This window comes from Gossypium hirsutum, chromosome D01 (genome assembly GCF_007990345.1).
Source record: "Gossypium hirsutum isolate 1008001.06 chromosome D01, Gossypium_hirsutum_v2.1, whole genome shotgun sequence".
NCBI lineage: Eukaryota > Viridiplantae > Streptophyta > Magnoliopsida > Malvales > Malvaceae > Gossypium > Gossypium hirsutum.
Window position 1 is genome coordinate 6,937,067 of NC_053437.1, and position 17,744 is coordinate 6,954,810.

Consider the following 17,744-nt stretch of genomic DNA (forward strand, 5'->3'; position numbering starts at 1 on the left):
ATTGAAGAGTTGAAAGTACATATATACCTCTTCTCAGTCTCAATGACCATGGTGTTACTGCTTCCCTTCTTCCTGCAACCATAGAAAATCCAACGATAAATTATGTCAAAACATGAACATAATCTAAAAACCAGACACAAACTTAGAACATGACAAAGATAGTATGGATTTACTTACACGCACTGGCTCTTGTCAGAACAGTCGCAGTTGCCGCAAGTGTTAGACATGGTGAATTTGAGTGTCTTAAAGTTGATAGCTAGCTTGCAATATTGGGATTGCTGTACATTGCAGCACGAGCATGCATTTATAGATGAGGAAGCAAATTGCAATGATGCAAAGCGAGGGGAGGGTACTGTTTGGTTCAAGTGCTGAAAGAATCTTTTGATAATGGTGGGCGAAGGTTTGCTATCCTCCTCTCATGTCCATATCATTTCTCCTTTTAGGAAAGGGAGATAAGAATATGTATGCATATATTAATCTATAAAATTAAAATTAAAAAAAGTTTGTAAAAATTAAACTTTGAGAATCCACATTAACCTCATACACATATTATTGATTATATTGATAAATTCAAAAATTAAATTATTAATTTATCGTAAAAAAATATAGAATTCAATAAATTTATTTAAATTTTACACTGGATACATGTTCTTGCTTATCTCTTATCTCTTATGGCTTATATATGTATATATACAATTCTTTGATTCTATACATTGGTCCTTAGCAGTATGGCACCACAGCGATAGGATGTTTTATTCGTTTGTCTTTTACCTTTTTCTAGTTTTCTTCTTCTTTTGTCTTTTTTTTTTCTCTTTAAAAAAAAGCAAATAAAGAAAGGTAAATTGTTTTATCCGGTGAGATATAATATAATGGGTTTGGTGACCGAATTGACTTGATTTTCATTCATTAATTATTGACCATCAATTTGCTAGGCATCTTTCTTCCGAATTAAAGATTGATGGAGAGTTTCTATTTCAATCATTTATTAAAAATATAAATTTCTTATTTTTAATATAAAATACAATAAATTGAAAAATTAAATACATTCGAATTTAAATTAAAATAAATTTAGATAAGATTTACGATTAAAAAAAAACCATTACATTTCTACAACTTAAATTTGGATATTCAGAATTCCAAAATCGCAATCTTTATTAACATTGCCAAGATCTTATGGTCAAATTCCTTATTCTTGAGAAGATTTTTACAGCTTAAATTTAGATAAGATCTACGGTTTGCGTTGGGATAAATATATATTTATTTTTCTAATTATAGAGTTTGTAATATGTTTTAAATTTTTGTATTATTTATATATTTGAAATTTAGTTTTTGTACCTTTATTTTTAAGAATTTAGTCTCTTTATTTTTCGAGTTAAAAATGTAAGTTTATATGTTAACACTATTAAAATTTATTTGTTAAATTTATTGGTGTGACAATTTAAATTTTTTTTAAAAAATACTTAGTAACAAAATGACATTATAATAGACCTAAATTTAATAGATAATTTTAATAGTGATAACAATTCTTAAAAATTTAAATAGACATTTTAATTGGAATAAAGTATTTAGACTAACTAATGGTATTATAAAAGCTGAAGTATTAAATTATTTCAAAACTAAAATAGAGAGATTAAATCTCAAATTTGAACAAAAATATATGGATCAAAAGTGAAAATTAAATATTCTTATATGATCTTAAAAAAATAGAAAAAATTATATTATTATGTGAAGACAAAAACAAAGGAAATGTACATGTGCCAAGTAAGAAATGCCTTATGTCCTTCCTTTTATAGATAGTAGTGTGGATATTGCGCCCATTAATTAACTTTTACAGTTGACTTTTGGTCTAATAATGACTCCTTTTCCTTTTCCTCCTTTGTTAGAGTTAGAGTACGTTTTGAAGGGAATTTAATTATTCTTTGGTATGCATACCAGCTCTCGAAACATGTTAAAGTCATTGAGAAATACTTAACCATGTCAAAGTGTCACGGGCCGCAGTTCAAAGCCCGTGACCATCGCACCAAATGCATCCAAGGGAGGTCTATTGCTCAGATGGGGATCATTTGGTCCACGAGAACTGGCCTGATTCAAAGAGCTATTGGAGAAGCCTGTCAGATTGAAGCTTGGTTGGCCTGATAATGAAGACATGGCAACTTAGGCTAATATGATAACTAATCTTAGAAGATAGAGAGAATCATATCTTGTAAAGATTAGATTAGATTTGATATGGCATATCTTGTAAATCCCTAAAATAAAGGGATATGGTTAATCTCGTCCGTCGATGTAAATGTATCTTGACCGTCGATTTTTGGGAAGCTCAACTATAAATAGAGAGCCTCCCCTCAGTTGTACTCACTCCATTCATTGTTTCATTATTATTTGTGAATAAGAGAATAGAGAGCATTTACTCAAACACTTTGCGAGCGTTCTTTCTGTCATTCTTTGTTGTTCTTCCTTTGGCATAAATCGCTTTCGCTCTTTAGTTTGGTGCATTGGAGGAGTTCTTAAGGAATCCTCACTTGAGTTGAGGCTGACTTAGGCGAGTTTGGATGAACGGATTGCCTAAGGCCGCACGGATCGCAACAGAAAACTCTAGCCCCGTGACAAAAGTCGGTACTTAATTATTCTTATAGGTAAAAGGATTGCCTTTGTTAAAGGAGAGGTCTACATATTTATAGATAATTTTCTTCTTAGGTGAAATATTAAATATGTAAGAATACCTGATAGTGTATGTAACACCCCTTACCCGTATCCAACACCGGAATAGGGTACGAGGCATTACCAAAACACATACACTTGTAAACGTATTTAACCGAGTTATAAAATTTCATCAAAATTAAAACTTTCAAAATAATTAACATGTTTCTATAACTTTTCACAATATATCCTCAAAATATTATAGTCATAATAATTAGGGCCTGCGAGACCCGATACATACTCATGCAATTTAATGCTTCATTTCCATTTCATTCAATTCGCAATTTCTCATGCTCATAATTTAAATCATATCACTAGCAATTTCCATTTAATTCACGTACAATTCAATGACATCAAATTCAAAACTAATACGTATTTACCATTTAACTCAATGTTTATTGATTATACCATTCAATAACACATTTATGTAATTCTCAATTTAGCAATGAAAATATCACTTTAGTTTGAATAACAACATCGTCCCGATATAAATACACTACCACTTATCCATTTACTTTAATTCTTTTGGGCTCATTTGTCACTTACCATCCTTAATCAAATTACGGAACGGTCACAGAAAATTGAGTACTTCACTTTCACTTTGCCATAGTATAACTATGGTCTTACGTATGATCACTTATCACTTGTCCCTGATCAGATAAGTGTAGCCACCTATCACTTTGTTTCTTGATCAGATAAGTGTAGCCACTTATCACTTTGTTTCTTGATCAGATAAGTGTAGCCACTTATCACTTTGTCTCTTGATCAGATAAGTATAGCCGAAGCTATCACTTATCACTTTTCACTTGTCACTTGATCAGATAAGTGTAGCCGAAGCTATCACTTATCACTTTGTCACTTGATCAGATAAGTATAGCCGAAGCTATTACTTATCACTTTCCACTTGTCTTGATCAGATAAGTGTAGCTAAAGCTACCACTTATCACTTTGTCACTTGATCAGAAGTACTCAAATCCGGCGTTCCGCTCAATTTGATCATTTATTCATATATCAGGCTTACCAACATGTGTTAATTCATAAACCATTCATGGTATTATTTCATGCCAAATCATATATTGAATATACCATACACACATACTATGAAACTTTATTTTCACACATGAGCTTAAACCATGACCAATAATGCACAAAAATAAGCATCATTCATATTTCATCGTTTATGAGTTATAATCAAACATATGACCATTTATACACGAATCATTCATATATTTCCCAATTTTCCTCCTCCTCCTCTCCATTCCACATCCTTAATGTGTATAACACACTTAAACAACATTAACCATAATTTCAATATTCACTAACATGTATATTCAAAGCTGTTTATCCGAGTCAGAGTCACTAAATTATTTTTATCCGGAGCTAAAGAGCTCCAAATTAAGATCCATTAATTTTCCCTGAAACTAGACTCACATATCTTCATACCATAAAATTTTCATAATTTTTGGTTCAGCCAAATAGTACAGTTTATTCTTTAAAGTTTCCCCTGTTTCGCTGTCTGACAGTTCCGACCACTCTTCACTAAAAATTAATTATCTCATTGTACAGAATTCGGATGATGTTTTAGCTTGTTTCTTCTAAAAATAGACTCATTAAAGATTCTAACCATATAAACTATAACTCATAATCATTTTGTACAATTTTTAATGATTTTCCAAAGTCAGAACAGGGGAACCCGAATTCATTCTGACCTTGTCTCACAAAATCTATTATATCTCATGATTTACAATTCCATTGCTCATATCATTTCTTTTATAAGAAACTAGACTAAATAAGCTTTAGTTTCATATTTTATTCATCCTCTAATTCAATCTCTACAATTTTTGGTGATTTTTCAAAGTTATACTACTGCTGCTGTCCAAAACTGCTTTAGTGCAAAATGTTGATTTCCATTTTGCCCCAAATTTCACAGTTTATACAATTCGGTCCTTTCTCAATTAACCCCTCAATTAATCTAATTTTCTCAATTAGTACTTTACTAGACATTATAAGTTGTTACACAACTATTGAAATTCAGAATTTCCACATATAACTCTATCTTCAAACTCTTTTACTATTAGGTCCCAAACATTCACTTTCTATTCAATTCTTTCAATAAAATCAGCATATGAACAATTTAAAACTCTAATTTCATGCTAAATCATCATATACTTCCAGCACATATTCATATCAACTTTCAACTTCTTTCATAAAATCAAAAACTAATGGATTTAACAAGTGGACCTAGTTGTAAAAGTCATAAAAATACAAAAATTTCAAGAAATAGTCAAGAATTGAACTTACTTGTAATAAAAATATGAAGAACCAGCTTGAAGAAGCCCTTCCATGGTGTTTTAGCTGATGAGAATTCAGAAAAATGAAGAGAAATCTAGATAATTCCACTTGGGTCCTAACTTTATTAAGCAAATTTTGCAATTTTCCAATTTTGCCCTTAATTCTCCTTACTTTATTGCTGATTTCATGCCTCTGCCGTCCAGCCCAAATAGACCTTGGGTCTATTTGCCTTTTAAGCCCTCTTCCTTTTATCATTTAAGCTATTTAATTATTTCCCAAAATTTTGCATTTGTTACAATTTAGTCCTTTTTGTTCAATTAATTATCGGAACTTTAAAATTTCTTAACGAAACTTTAATACTAACTTTTTAACACTCCATAAATATTTATAAAAATATTTATGGCTCAGTTTAAAATCCCCAAGGTCTTGATACCTCATTTCGATTCTAATTATTTTAATATTTATTTCTAGTGCACTATTCACTATTTCAAAAATTTTCCTAACTTCATATTTAACTTATACTTACTAAATTAATAATATTTTCTACCCATTTGTCGAATTTAGTGATCTCGAATCACCGTTCCGACACCTCTGAAAATTCAAGCCATTACATTTTTTTTTCGTCGGATTTGTGGTCCCGAAACCACTGTTCCGACTAAGCCTAAAATCGGGCTATTACAGTGTAGCAGGAGGAGGAGGAATAATTAGGGACTGCCTTGGAGCGTGGGTGATCGGTTTTGCTAGAAGCATTGGTATGTGCTCAGAAATGGAGGCGGATATGTGGGGGGTGGACGATGGGTTATCTCTTGCTTGGAACTTGGGTGCCACACGGATAATTTTGGATTGGTGCAAGCATTGAATGGGCGAGACGGGGTGGTACAACATATCGCACTTTTCCATAAGCTGAAAATGTTGCTGCGACGAGACTGGGTAGTTCACGTTAGACATGTTCATCAGGGAAGCAATAGTGTTAGCTGATGGAATGGCTGACCTTCTCAAAAGAACTCAAGTTGGAAGTTGGCTTTCAAACTTACTCCGAACCACCAGCTGCAATTTATGGTTGGTTGCTTCAAGATAGCACTAGTTGACTGACCTTAGTTTTTAGGCTGAGGTTTTGTTAGTTTGTTTCTTATTTAGCAAAAAAATAAAATAAAATGTAAGATTACTCTTCGCATAATAATAAAATTAGTATTTGATGTTTATATTGCTTGCGAATTTAATTTTTTATTAGTTAAATATAGCATTTAATATCTTAAAAAGAGTCAAATTAATATTTTAAACAAAAACATTGACTAAAACGTTAAATTTTTAAATATGATAGTCTGCATGAAATTTCACATGTACTTTGTTGATGTTAGGTATCAACAAAAAAGAGACACTGAGGAGGATGTGGTAGTGCTAAGGAAAGACGGTTCACTTTATAGGACGGAGAGTCGGAGGTGGTAACTAAGAGAGACTGGGGATGTAAAGGGCAATATGAAGGCTAGAGTGTTGAAGGGTTGATCCCTTCTTCAATGCACAGAGGAGTATATATAGAGGAGGTTTCGTGTTTGGTGACGTTAACGTGGTAAATCTATTGTCATGCCATCATTGTGGGATACATGGGAATGATATCTGTGATGAGACATGTTCTATCATTCCTTCCCGACTATGGCGCAAAGTGGTTGAACTTATGTGGGGTTTGGTGTCACTTTCAATAATAGAACGAGTGCTCTGAGGAATGGGTAAATACTTAAAAGAGTGGGTAGCAAGCTCGCAAGGATGGTCGACTAGGTACCATACAGGGAAAATGGGAGGTCAGTTGGAACCAAGCCTTTTAGGCCCCATCAGAGGAAAGCAGGTCTTTTGGTGACTGGTTTGTCGGCATTAAATTAAAAACTAAAATATATTTAAATAATGGTACAATATAATGATTTCAAATCCAACTAGTTAATTATTGTCGAAAATATCATTTATCCTCAAATAGATTCAAATATCATAATAATTAATAAATAAAATTTATTTAAAAAATCAATTAATAAATCAAAATCAATATGAAGAGTTCACGCAGTAAAATTCAAAAAATGAGAGTTTAAAAGTTTCCATATCCAATCCTTTATCGAACAAAATATAACCTCAAATGTATGTTTTCAATATTTTCATCCACAATTATAGCAAAGAAAAATCAATTCTGTTCTCCTCGTTACAACCTTTCCCTTTTTCTTTTCTCCCTTATATACCGATATTAGGATTGCACAAAAAACCAAAGTTATTATGGAGTTAAATTGTTTTTTGAAAAAATAAATTAGTTCTTATACTTTAGTTCAAAGAGGAAAATCGTTATTTTTATTAAAAATTTTATTTATTTATATTGTTAAAAATTGGCGTGGTTAACGGAATAATCAAATAGTGATATGTAACGTACTGCGTGTACCTTATGCTGACATATAAAGACCAATTTTTAATATTAAAAATAGATGAAATTTTTAGCAAAATGGCCAGATTTATCTTTGATCTAACATATAGAGACTAATTTGTCTAATTTTTAAATAAAGAAGACGAATTGTAATCCAACTTCTAGTATAGAGGCCTCCATAATACTTTTACTTTTTATAGTTTGTGTCATATTATTTATAATAAAATTCCATTTTGTTTTGGATGGAGGGTAAATTTAATTTTTTATAGAGGACAATTTCACTCTATTTCGATTAGATCTAATTATGAGTTGGATGTTTTGCTTGAATTGAGCTTTATACATGATATGTTTTATTCCAAATTGATCTAAATTTAAATTCAATAATAAAAAGTATTTTTATTTAAATTAATTATAAAATAATAAAAATGAGACCATGAAATTTTATTTTAGAACCGGTCCCGGCCCGACGCATGTCTGATTATTTCCTAATAATTCATTGGGCCTTTGATAGTGTGCCCATGTACTAGTTCTTTCTTATACGGCCCAAAAACAAAAAAAAGAGATAGTATTTTATTATGATTTATTTATTATTCATTTTCCACGTCGGCAATACTTTTGAAAATCCGCATCAGCAATATTTTCCACTAATCTTTCGCCCACGCTTCTACGAGTCCCACACGACCACGCATGGACAGTAGAGGCTTAATCTTAATTCTCAAGTCTTCACGTGTCTAAATCTTAGCTGTGCCGGCAACCTTATCGCACGGTGCAAAAAACCACTGTAGCGTCAAGATATGAGTCAACTCTACACTGTCGTACCCGTGAAGCTTTGACAATGATCTTCTACAACCAAGTACACTGAAACTTCCCACCGTCGTTACAACTCCTGCCACCTAAGAAAAAAGAGACATTTAATAAACCATTCAGTGGCAAAATTGGTAATTCAAAGGAAAAGGAAGCTGATTATATATTTCTTCACGACTAGGCGCGAAGCCGTAGAGCCAGACTGAACGATCTCTTTAGTAGAGAAGGATACTGTTTTTTTGGTATGTCATCTACGAAGCCGCCGCCACCATCGCCGCCGCCGTCTACTCGTCGAGCCTATTATAACACGCGCAATTCCAAGTCCTTCCTTAAATTATTTTGTATTGATTGTTTAAAATAAAAGAATAGAAATTGAGCGTCTTTTGCGGTTTTTCTTTGATGACTTTTCTTGCTCTTTCTCTCACTTTCTCTCCTCACTTTCTCACTGTCCAAACAGGAAACGATTGCTTTCTACTACTGCGAGTTCCGGTTTCTTCATGGACCCTGAAGTAATCGAGATCCCTCCTCCGGTTCCTTACTCTTTTAAGTCCAATAAGAAAAAACAGGTCAAACACAAGATTAACTTAGTTATTTTCTTTTTAAAAAACAATTCTTTTCGCCTTCCTTTAACTTATTCTAGAAAAAAAATTATTTAGAATTATGAAATTCGATTAAATATACTGATCGTTTAGTTGTTGCTTTTGTTATTGGAATTTTGATTGATCGGTTTATCGTGGAATTGTGTTGGTCCTTTTTTTGATCATTTAGTATTGATTTTTTAGGGTTTAAAGGAGGATTTTTTTTTTGAAAATTTTGCTGTGAAAACTTATGATTTCACTTATCACTGTGTGTTGTGACTTGGAAGTTGGGACTACGTTCTTCCAATCATGTTAGTTTAAAGTTACCAAATTTATTCCATCTTTTCATTTTTTTTTGGGTTCCTTACTTTGGTCTTTGTACTAATAATAGAAGGGAGTTGTGGCCAATGTTGTGACTGTTAGATGTCCTCCCTTATTTGTTAGGGAACCATTGCTTGCAGGGCCCCGGAACGAACAGTTTGAGACGATGGGTCCTTCCTTTGACACTGTCTCAGGGATTTATAAGAAGCTAACCTTGCTCATGTAATAGGCATGCTTGGTAATGTAGGTGATAATTACTGAGCATGTTTTCTTAGTTGAACTCTTATTTATCCTTGCACCCTAACCCTTTTTGGGTACTTTTCTTCAGTCCCTTTGGTAGATAAGTTACTAATAGTTTCAAATGCTGCGCTTTGAAGATTCAACTTCCTTTGGTGTGACTGGGTTTCAACTGTGTTGTTGGTGTATAAAAATGGCTTTGTTCTCGTTTAGTAGAAGATGATGCTCTGCTTTTTAGTTGAGGTTTCAAATAGTTTATATGTGCCTTTTAAATATTTCTTAGGTATATATTCTTTTATCAACTGGATGAAACTTATTGATATATGTATATATATAGTTAGAATAGATGTTTGAAACCAATATAATTAGCCTCAAGGGCATTTGTCAATGCTCACATGTGGTTTGGTTTGTTATCAGGCATTTTTGTAGGACCTTTTTAGTTTTTAGTTTGAGCTAAATGTTTGAAATCAATATCCTCATGCTGATAAAATTTTGAAGATAGTATTAAGCATTTAAATAGGGGTTAAATTCTGTAATTGCTTGTGTCTAAGACTGACAATGTTCAATATTTGCTAAAATTTGGAAAAGGCTAATGACCTTAACATTGGTCATGATCTGTGTTATTTGAATTGGGAAAGAAAGAACAGCAGACAATTAGTTTTCCATAGAGTATGGCCATAGATCGGATAGAATGTTGGCAAAGCATCTTGCTGTAACTCTGTTACTGAAATTAAGGTTGACTTGATGTATTTTCAGTTTTTTTGAAAAAACAAACTCCAGATCTAGCTACCAGCTCCAAGAAATATCTTGTATATGATATAAGCTTACTTTCTAGAAATAGAGACAATTGCAGGTTTATCAAAGCCTTACTTTTTCTATTGTGTTATGTGTTTTTAACTTGTTTCTTGCACAATCTTGTTGTTCTTTAGAAAAATCTTCCTCATGGTTTACTAGAAAAAATTCTGTTTCATATCTTGGTAGGTTGTTATTCATGAAGTAATTGATGTAGATAATGATGGAGATTCAAGTGATATAGTGATCCTCGATGAGAGGGTTGATGTAAGGAACAAAGGGAAGGCAGTAAAAGGTAGCTCTGGTATCTATAATGCTATTCAAGCTGAGGTATGTGAGAGATTGGAGCGTTCTTGCTGTAGTTACTGTTTACTGTGCCTAACATCAAAATTAATGTACATTTGGACCTCTGATTTTGTTGTTTACTGTTTTCCCATTTCTCCTCAGGACTTCGTGGCCAAGTCTCCTGGTTCATTAAACAAGATTGAGCCTTCTAAGCATTCTACCCAAGGATCACATAATATATATAACCTTGATTGTGATTTGACCTATGATGATGATTTCTTTGATAACTATTACGGTAATGACTTCATGGATGTTGATGAGTATGCCATATTGCAAGCACATTTTGATAATGTTGATATTCCTGCTGGAGTAGAAGCATCCATCCCTTGGTTTGCTGACTTTTCTGAGAGGAAAAAGGATACTTCTCCTGTAAACACTCAATCAAGTGTTAATACTTCTCACTCAAAGACTCAATTGAGTGCTAATGGGAATGACCAGTCACTTTCATCATGGTTGTCAGAGCCTGCTCATATGAAGAAGGCAGCTTTAGTTAGTAGTTCGAGTTTCCATAACCCAGCAGATCCTTTGAGTCATTCTCCTGGAGAAGTAATTGTTCCTTCTACTTTGTTACTTCCACAAGGTTCTCAAAGTAAGAAGTCAGCTACTTCACAACTTAAATTGAGCAGTCAAAGTCTTCCATTTTGGAATTCATTCCAGCCTTACCAGGTTGGTGGTTCAAATAATGGTAGTAATGGGAGTCACTCTGATTCAATGATGCTCCCTCAAGCAGTAAATCCAACTTATTTGGGTCACTTTAGTTCTGCTGCAAATAAGCAAATTGGTGCTGGTAGTTTGAATTCAAATTTTCCTACACCTATAGATCTAAATCACACCATGGTTGCAGAACCCTCCATGCCGTGGTGGCCACCCCCGATGAAACCAAAATATAATTTCAATAAGCACAATAACTATACAAGTTTTCCTGATCCAGTTGATGGTGTTTACATTACTTCTCAAGAAGTGGCAGATATCAGAAACCAGAAAAATGTAAACGAAGAAGATATCCTCAGTAAGTTCCAACTTTTTAAACAGTTTGATACTGTTGAAGATTTTTCAGACCATCACTATGCTTCTGGTGGTGCTTCAACGAAGCAGGTGAGTAGCCTTTCAAGTTGTATTTAGGTCTTCCCCTTTTGTAGTTATGTTAATTTTTCAATCAGTGAACTTGTTTCTGTTAATTCTCTTGGTGGCAGCCACCGAAGAATTGGGCAAAGAAGATTCAGGAGGAGTGGAGAATTCTTGAGAAGGATTTACCAGGTGATTTTTAAGTGTTGAATTATTCTCCCAGAGAGTGTCCATTTGATAACTTGTTCTTTCCTGTTTTCATCCCTTCTAAACAAATATGTCATTTAGTGAATGCTGCAAACCTGTATTGTGATTCAAAATGATCAAGATTTGCATGAAATATTAACAGCTGAGATCTTTTACTTTTCTTGCAACAATTTCCCTTTATGCTGATGGAATGTATAAGTAACATTGTTTCTTACTCAATCCCGTTTCTACTGTTTCAACAGACACTATTTTTGTTAGGGTTTATGAATCAAGAATGGATCTCTTGAGGGCTGTAATTATAGGAGCAGAGGGCACTCCCTACCATGATGGTCTCTTCTTCTTTGATGTTTTCTTCCCTGCTAGCTATCCTAAAGGACCCCTGTATGTAATTGTGGTTTATGAATTTGATTGTATCTTGTATGATCATTTTTTCTGGTATATGTGTTTGGACTGATTAGTAAGAATTGTTTTTCAGCAAGTTTATTACCACTCTGGTGGACTGCGCCTTAATCCAAATTTGTACAGTTGTGGGAAAGTATGCCTTAGTCTTCTAAACACATGGTCTGGTAATAAGAATGAGAAGTGGATACCTGGTATGTCTACCATGCTCCAAGTTCTGGTATCTATTCAGGCTCTAATCTTGAACCAGGATCCGTATTTTAATGAGCCTGGTTGGGCTCATCATAGAGGCACGCCACAAGGTGAATTACTGTCTCGACAATACAACGAGGATACATTCATATTGTCACTGAAGACAATGATCTACTCAATGAGGAGGCCACCAAAGGTAAGTTGAAAGAACTATTTTCTTGATATTTTCAGTGGTGTATATAAGCTGGAACCGGGAACTAATAGTTTGGATTAAGATATTCCTATTATGATAATATAGGGAAATTGCTTCTCTTTGGCTTAAATTCTAATAGAACAATGTTTGGCTGCAGCATTTTGAGGATTTTGTAGTGGGTCATTTCTACCGTCGTGCTCAAGATATACTTGTAGCATGTAAAGCATACATGGATGGTGCTCAGGTAGGTTGCCTGGTAAAAGGCGGGGTTCAAGATGTTGATGAAGGTGACAAGAGCTGCTCACAGAAGTTTAAGAACTCTGTCTCCGGATGTGTAAATATGCTGGTGAAGGAATTTACGGTACTTGGAGTAAAGGATTGTGAGAAATTCCTCATTGTCCCCAAATGTCAAAACAATCGAGTTGATAGTATTCCCAAGGTTCCAGTATTGTGAACTACTTTTAAAATAAAAATTTTGAAACTTGGTTTCATTTATAAATATGCATAGTAGTTTTAACTTGAGCCCTCTGCTAGTAACTTAGAATTGAATTGAGAAGTGTCCTATACTTTCCTTCATAGGATGCGCACATACAGTCTCTGACGTACATTGATCCCTTTTATGGATAGTGGTTATCGGTTCTTACCTGAATCCGAATTATCAATCTCCAACTATTTTCTTCTACCTCAGCTACTTTGGTTAAATGGTATTTGCAGTTGCTACCGATGATTCTCATGATTTTCAGCATCTACGAGCTAGTATGTCCATTAATCTGGTCAAAGAAAACCAAAGTTCAATGGATGACCAATTTATTATTTTACGTGTATAAAATTTAACCCATATATGAGAAATTCTCATCCTTCCAATTTGTCATCTTAATATTTTATATATTGTACAATTTATGTCAACATTCAAGAAGTTGCGTTCTCATTAATTCCACCAATACCTCCTTGGCATATATGTATATCAGTTTCCAGCAGAAAGGAGAATAATGTTATTCAGCAAGGTGACAATGCAGGCCTGTTAAAGAAAAGCATCTAAGGTGAAAATCCATCCCACTTGGGGAAGTTTCAATGACTTTCTGGACCTTCGATGCAGTCTTTGTCTATTCTGTAATAAAAAAATATTTCGATTTTGGATGCTTTAACTATATAACATGTAGACTTGAAAATGACAAATTCAACAAAAATTCATTTAGACATCAAAAACTGTTTGTTCCTTCTTTGAAATTACGAAGGCAATGAAACCTTCAATCTTTCTATGGCTATGTACACTCAAAATTTCCCTTCTGTTCATTAGTTTGTCAGTGAAACCTGTCTCATCTGTTATAGACTCTTACTCTGATCATTGTTTAACGACTGTCCCTGAACCAGTCCCCAACTCTGAACCTCTTGATTACGAATTCGGTCCATTTGGTCCATCCCATTCTGGTTTTTACTATTATGGAAATTTGAGAGTTGTAAGTACAAATATAACAAGGTATACAAATTCATTTTCGTTTTACACCACTGAGGTGAGCCAAACCGATAAAGATGGTGTGCTTATGATCGAAGGAAGCTTCGAGCTCCAAAATCCTTTTGTTTTACACAGCTTCTTATACCGAGTTGGACCATCAAACGGTTCAGTTCCCACACCTCACACGCTGCCTGTGGTTGCCGATTTTACAAATCCGTTCATTTTGAAGCTGCACGGTTTCTGGTCCAAATCTTCGGGGGAACTTTGTATGGTTGGAACAGGTTCTTCATACTTCAAAGATGGTAATCTGCTTACACCTGCAGCTGTTCTTAAGCTTCATAATATCAAGAATTCAAGTAATATTACTACTTTGATTACTGGCACTTTGAAGAGTTTGAGTCCTATCAATGATAACAATTACTTTGAGCCAATCTCCTTAATGACGGTTCCACATTTGAATTACAACTTCACCTTTGCGTCTGGAGATTCCGGTGACGAATTTTCCAGTGAAAGTGATCTCGAAGAGAATTTATCTATGTACAATATACTGCGAGGAAGATCCTTTTGTTCAAAGTTCTCAAACCTTGCAATTAAAGATGTATTTAATTTGCAGTATACAGGCTGCAGATCCAACAAGAAGTGCCTCCCTGTTGGTGGGGTGGTTCAAAATTTGCCTGGTTCTATATCTTTAGGTGTCATTAATTGTACTGATGTTGGAAAGAGAGTTCGGATTTTCCTAAAGTTCGATGATCATACCAAGCTTTCAAGGCTTGACCTGCGTTTCAATCCCAACACAACATTGATTGGAGAAGGAATGTGGGATGACAAGAAGAATCGGTTGCATGTTCTGCTTTGTCGGTTTCTCGGCACAGCAAACTCTTGGTCTAATGCTCATGTTGGAGATTGCACAACAAGGTTGAGCTTGAGGTACCCTGCAATCTTGTCAATTAAAGAGACCAGTACCATAATGGGGAAAATTTGGACTAACAAAACTGTGCATGATTCAGGTTACTTTGAAAAAATCGTGTTTCGAAGTACTGAGTTTCTCATTGAGGGTCTTTATAGTTTGAAGTATGAATACACTGAACTTGACAGGGTAAGAAATGAATGCCCGGAAAGGAAGCTAGACAGAAACAGGAGACAAAGATACCCTAGACCCTATTCTTCCGAGATGAAGTTCGACATGTCTGTTAGAAGTTCCGAAGGAAGGACTGCTAGGGGTTCTGCTGATACTCTCACTGTCAATAATCAGTTTTGCAAGCAGGCCGGCATAGCATTTATGGTTATCCGTGATGATGACTTTGAAAGGCCTACAAGGTGGGAACCTCAAGGCCGAGCCAATATTAGCTATAAGATAGATATCAAATGGCACACTTCTCAGAAGTTAGCTAATCAAAATTATATATCTGTTGTACCTGATGAAAAAATGGAGATTACTGCTGAAGGGGTTTATGATGCTGACACCGGAGGCTTGTGTATGATTGGTTGCAGAAAGTTTGCATTGACTGATCGAGTACCTGGAAATACTTCTATAGACTGTGAGATTCTTCTGAACTTTCAACTTGCTCCTGTAAAAGGGTTTGAGAATGGAGGGTATATAAGGGGAAGAATCGAAAGCACACGGGACAAATCTGATGATCTTTACTTTGATCCTCTAGATGTGTCTTCAGTTGCTTACAGCAGGGAACAAGCTAGGCATACTATTTGGGCAATGGATCTTGAGATTGTGATGGTTGTAATATCTCAAACACTTATATGTCTATTTCTGAGATCTCAGGTCTATCATGCGAAAAGGCATCCTAAAACACTCCCTTTTACTTCACTGGTTATGTTTGTGATCCTTACCATGGGCCAGCTGATTCCTCTGGTGCTTAACTATGAAGCCTTGTTCTATCGGAAACGTGATCAGGATACCATGTTGTTTCAAACCGGTGGATGGCTCGAAGTGAATGAGGTAATCATAAGGATAACTTCAATGGTAGCATTCTTATTGCAATTCCGTATTCTCCAACGAGCATTTTCGAGTAGATCAAATGATGGAAACGGAAAAGGCCTATGGTTTGCTGAGAAAATGACCTTGCTTGTCATACTATCACTGTATGGTTCTGGTGCATTAATTGTCCTGCTTGTCGATAAGGGGAACTATAAACGCGAGATCGTGTTGCTTCCCACTCGTCCGGTCGACTACTGGCAGCGTTCAACTTTGGATGACCTGAAATCCTTTGCAGGTTTAATCTCAGATGGTTTCCTTCTTCCCCAGATACTGTTCAATATGTTCTCAAACTCTAGAGAATATGTACTTAGCCCCTTGTTCTATATCGGTACCAGTCTGGTTCGGTTGCTGCCACATGCATACGATCTTTATTGTGACCACACCTATGTTGAATACAAGGGAACATTCATTTATGTGAACCCTGCTGAGGAATTTTTCTCTACTGCTTGGGATGTGATTATACCTATTGGTGTTTTGCTATTTGCTGCAACCATTTACTTGCAACAGCAATTTGGTGGTCGCTGCATTGTTCCGAAGAGATTTAGATGGCGGGAAAGCTATGAAGAAATCCCAGTGGTGGGTCAATCATAAGTCCCGTACAAGTCTAGTGCTTCATTTGCTGTGTACTTCCCAGTTAATGTCCATCTCCTATATACATATATATACCTTAGTCTCTTTGTGGTTCTATCTATCTATTTATAAAAGTACCAACCCTAAAATTACAAATAGTGAATAGCATATGTACTCATGATCTTTTTTTTTTACAATTAAGTATTCAAACCGTAAATGTGCTATTGATAATTTTTAAATATCCAAATCTTAATTAATTCTATTTTTATTAAATTAAAATATCAATTAATTTTATTCATTGTATTATTTCATTAAAATTCTTATTAATGTAAAATTCATTTATTTAATATTTTATTCTTCTATTTCATATTTTTTATTTGTACTTTCCCTTTTAAACGTACATATACCAAGTTCCCAATTAAAATGAGATAATAGCACAAGAAAAAAGAGAAAAAAAATTAATATTTTCAATGGTAATCTCGACAAATTAGAGGAGATTTGACAAGGTCTTTTTATTTTAATTTAATTAGGTTTCCTTTTAATTGGGCACAAGACCCTTTTTTTACTTCAAAATTTTAGGATTTAATAATTTTAAAATTTATATCAAAATAATTTTTAAAAATTAAATATTCAAATTGTAAATCATTTTACTTTTATTAATTTAATTGGTGGTATGGTTTGTTTAAATCTTTTCTTAATGTGAAATTTTTCTATTTAATATTTTTAATTATATTTCTTTTGTCAATTTGTTTTTTTTTTGAGTTATCAATCTTTTGAAAGGAGTCGAATTTGACCATTAGTCTTTCAAAAAGAGTCAAATTGCTATTTTTTAATGGAAATATTAACTAAAATGTTAAGTTTTAAACATGGTAGCCCGCGTGACAATCCATGTGTACTTCATGCTAATTTTTTTTGAATTTTTATATTTTTTAATTTTGAGTCATTTTATTTTATTTATTTTTTTGAAGATCTTTATAATTATTAAATTATTGTTGGCATGACATACAAGGCACATAGTATCGTGTTAGCATGAAACACACGTGAGCTACTGCACAAGTGTCACGCCAACATCATTAAAAAAATGAATAAGGAAGAAATTGACAAAAAATATAAATGTTGAGGGCTAAATTTATCATTATGCCTTGAAGAAATTAGCGGCATGTAATCTTTTTTATATTCTTAATTTTTTTTTAGTTTTTGTCAACTTAATT

At 34.0% G+C, this 17,744-nt stretch overlaps 2 protein-coding genes and 1 long non-coding RNA gene across 4 annotated transcripts; 2 read left to right on the forward strand and 1 right to left on the reverse strand.

Annotated features, from left to right (window-relative positions):
• Nucleotides 1–41: 41 nt before the first annotated feature.
• On the reverse strand, nucleotides 42–215 carry LOC107952105 (uncharacterized). The gene is made up of 2 exons (XR_001698773.2): nucleotides 178–215; nucleotides 42–72 (listed from the first exon to the last, which is right to left on the reverse strand). It is a non-coding gene; the product is annotated as an uncharacterized lncRNA (long non-coding RNA).
• An 8,169-nt stretch (nucleotides 216–8,384) lies between these two features.
• Nucleotides 8,385–16,739, forward strand: LOC107952106 (probable ubiquitin-conjugating enzyme E2 25). Of its 2 annotated transcripts, XM_041086910.1 has the most exons (7): nucleotides 8,385–8,509; nucleotides 8,646–8,754; nucleotides 10,306–10,446; nucleotides 10,564–11,556; nucleotides 11,655–11,718; nucleotides 11,976–12,520; nucleotides 12,675–13,039. In XM_041086910.1, the coding sequence occupies exons 1-6, from the start codon at nucleotides 8,433–8,435 to the stop codon at nucleotides 12,185–12,187; spliced, it is 1,596 nt and encodes a 531-aa protein (XP_040942844.1). In that variant the 5' UTR covers nucleotides 8,385–8,432; the 3' UTR covers nucleotides 12,188–12,520; nucleotides 12,675–13,039. The 2 variants fall into 2 exon arrangements, with proteins under 2 accessions (XP_040942844.1, XP_040942843.1); XM_041086909.1 differs by lacking the exons at nucleotides 8,385–8,509; nucleotides 8,646–8,754; nucleotides 10,306–10,446; nucleotides 10,564–11,556; nucleotides 11,655–11,718 and having other exon boundaries at nucleotides 12,209–12,520; nucleotides 12,675–16,739.
• Nucleotides 12,338–12,971, forward strand: LOC121213536 (putative ubiquitin-conjugating enzyme E2 38). The gene is made up of 2 exons (XM_041086321.1): nucleotides 12,338–12,520; nucleotides 12,675–12,971. Exons 1-2 carry the CDS (start codon nucleotides 12,338–12,340, stop codon nucleotides 12,969–12,971), a joined length of 480 nt encoding a protein of 159 aa, XP_040942255.1.
• Nucleotides 16,740–17,744: the final 1,005 nt, after the last annotated feature.

Excerpts from the sequence above, each read along its gene's own strand:
- LOC121213536 (XM_041086321.1), top strand. The coding sequence starts at position 12,338 with ATGCTCCAAGTTCTGGTATCTATTCAGGCTCTAATCTTGAACCAGGAT. Across the intron at positions 12,521-12,674 it reads CAATGAGGAGGCCACCAAAG|CATTTTGAGGATTTTGTAGT; the intron begins GTAAGTTGAAAG and ends GTTTGGCTGCAG.
- LOC107952106 (XM_041086909.1), top strand. The coding sequence starts at position 13,756 with ATGAAACCTTCAATCTTTCTATGGCTATGTACACTCAAAATTTCCCTT.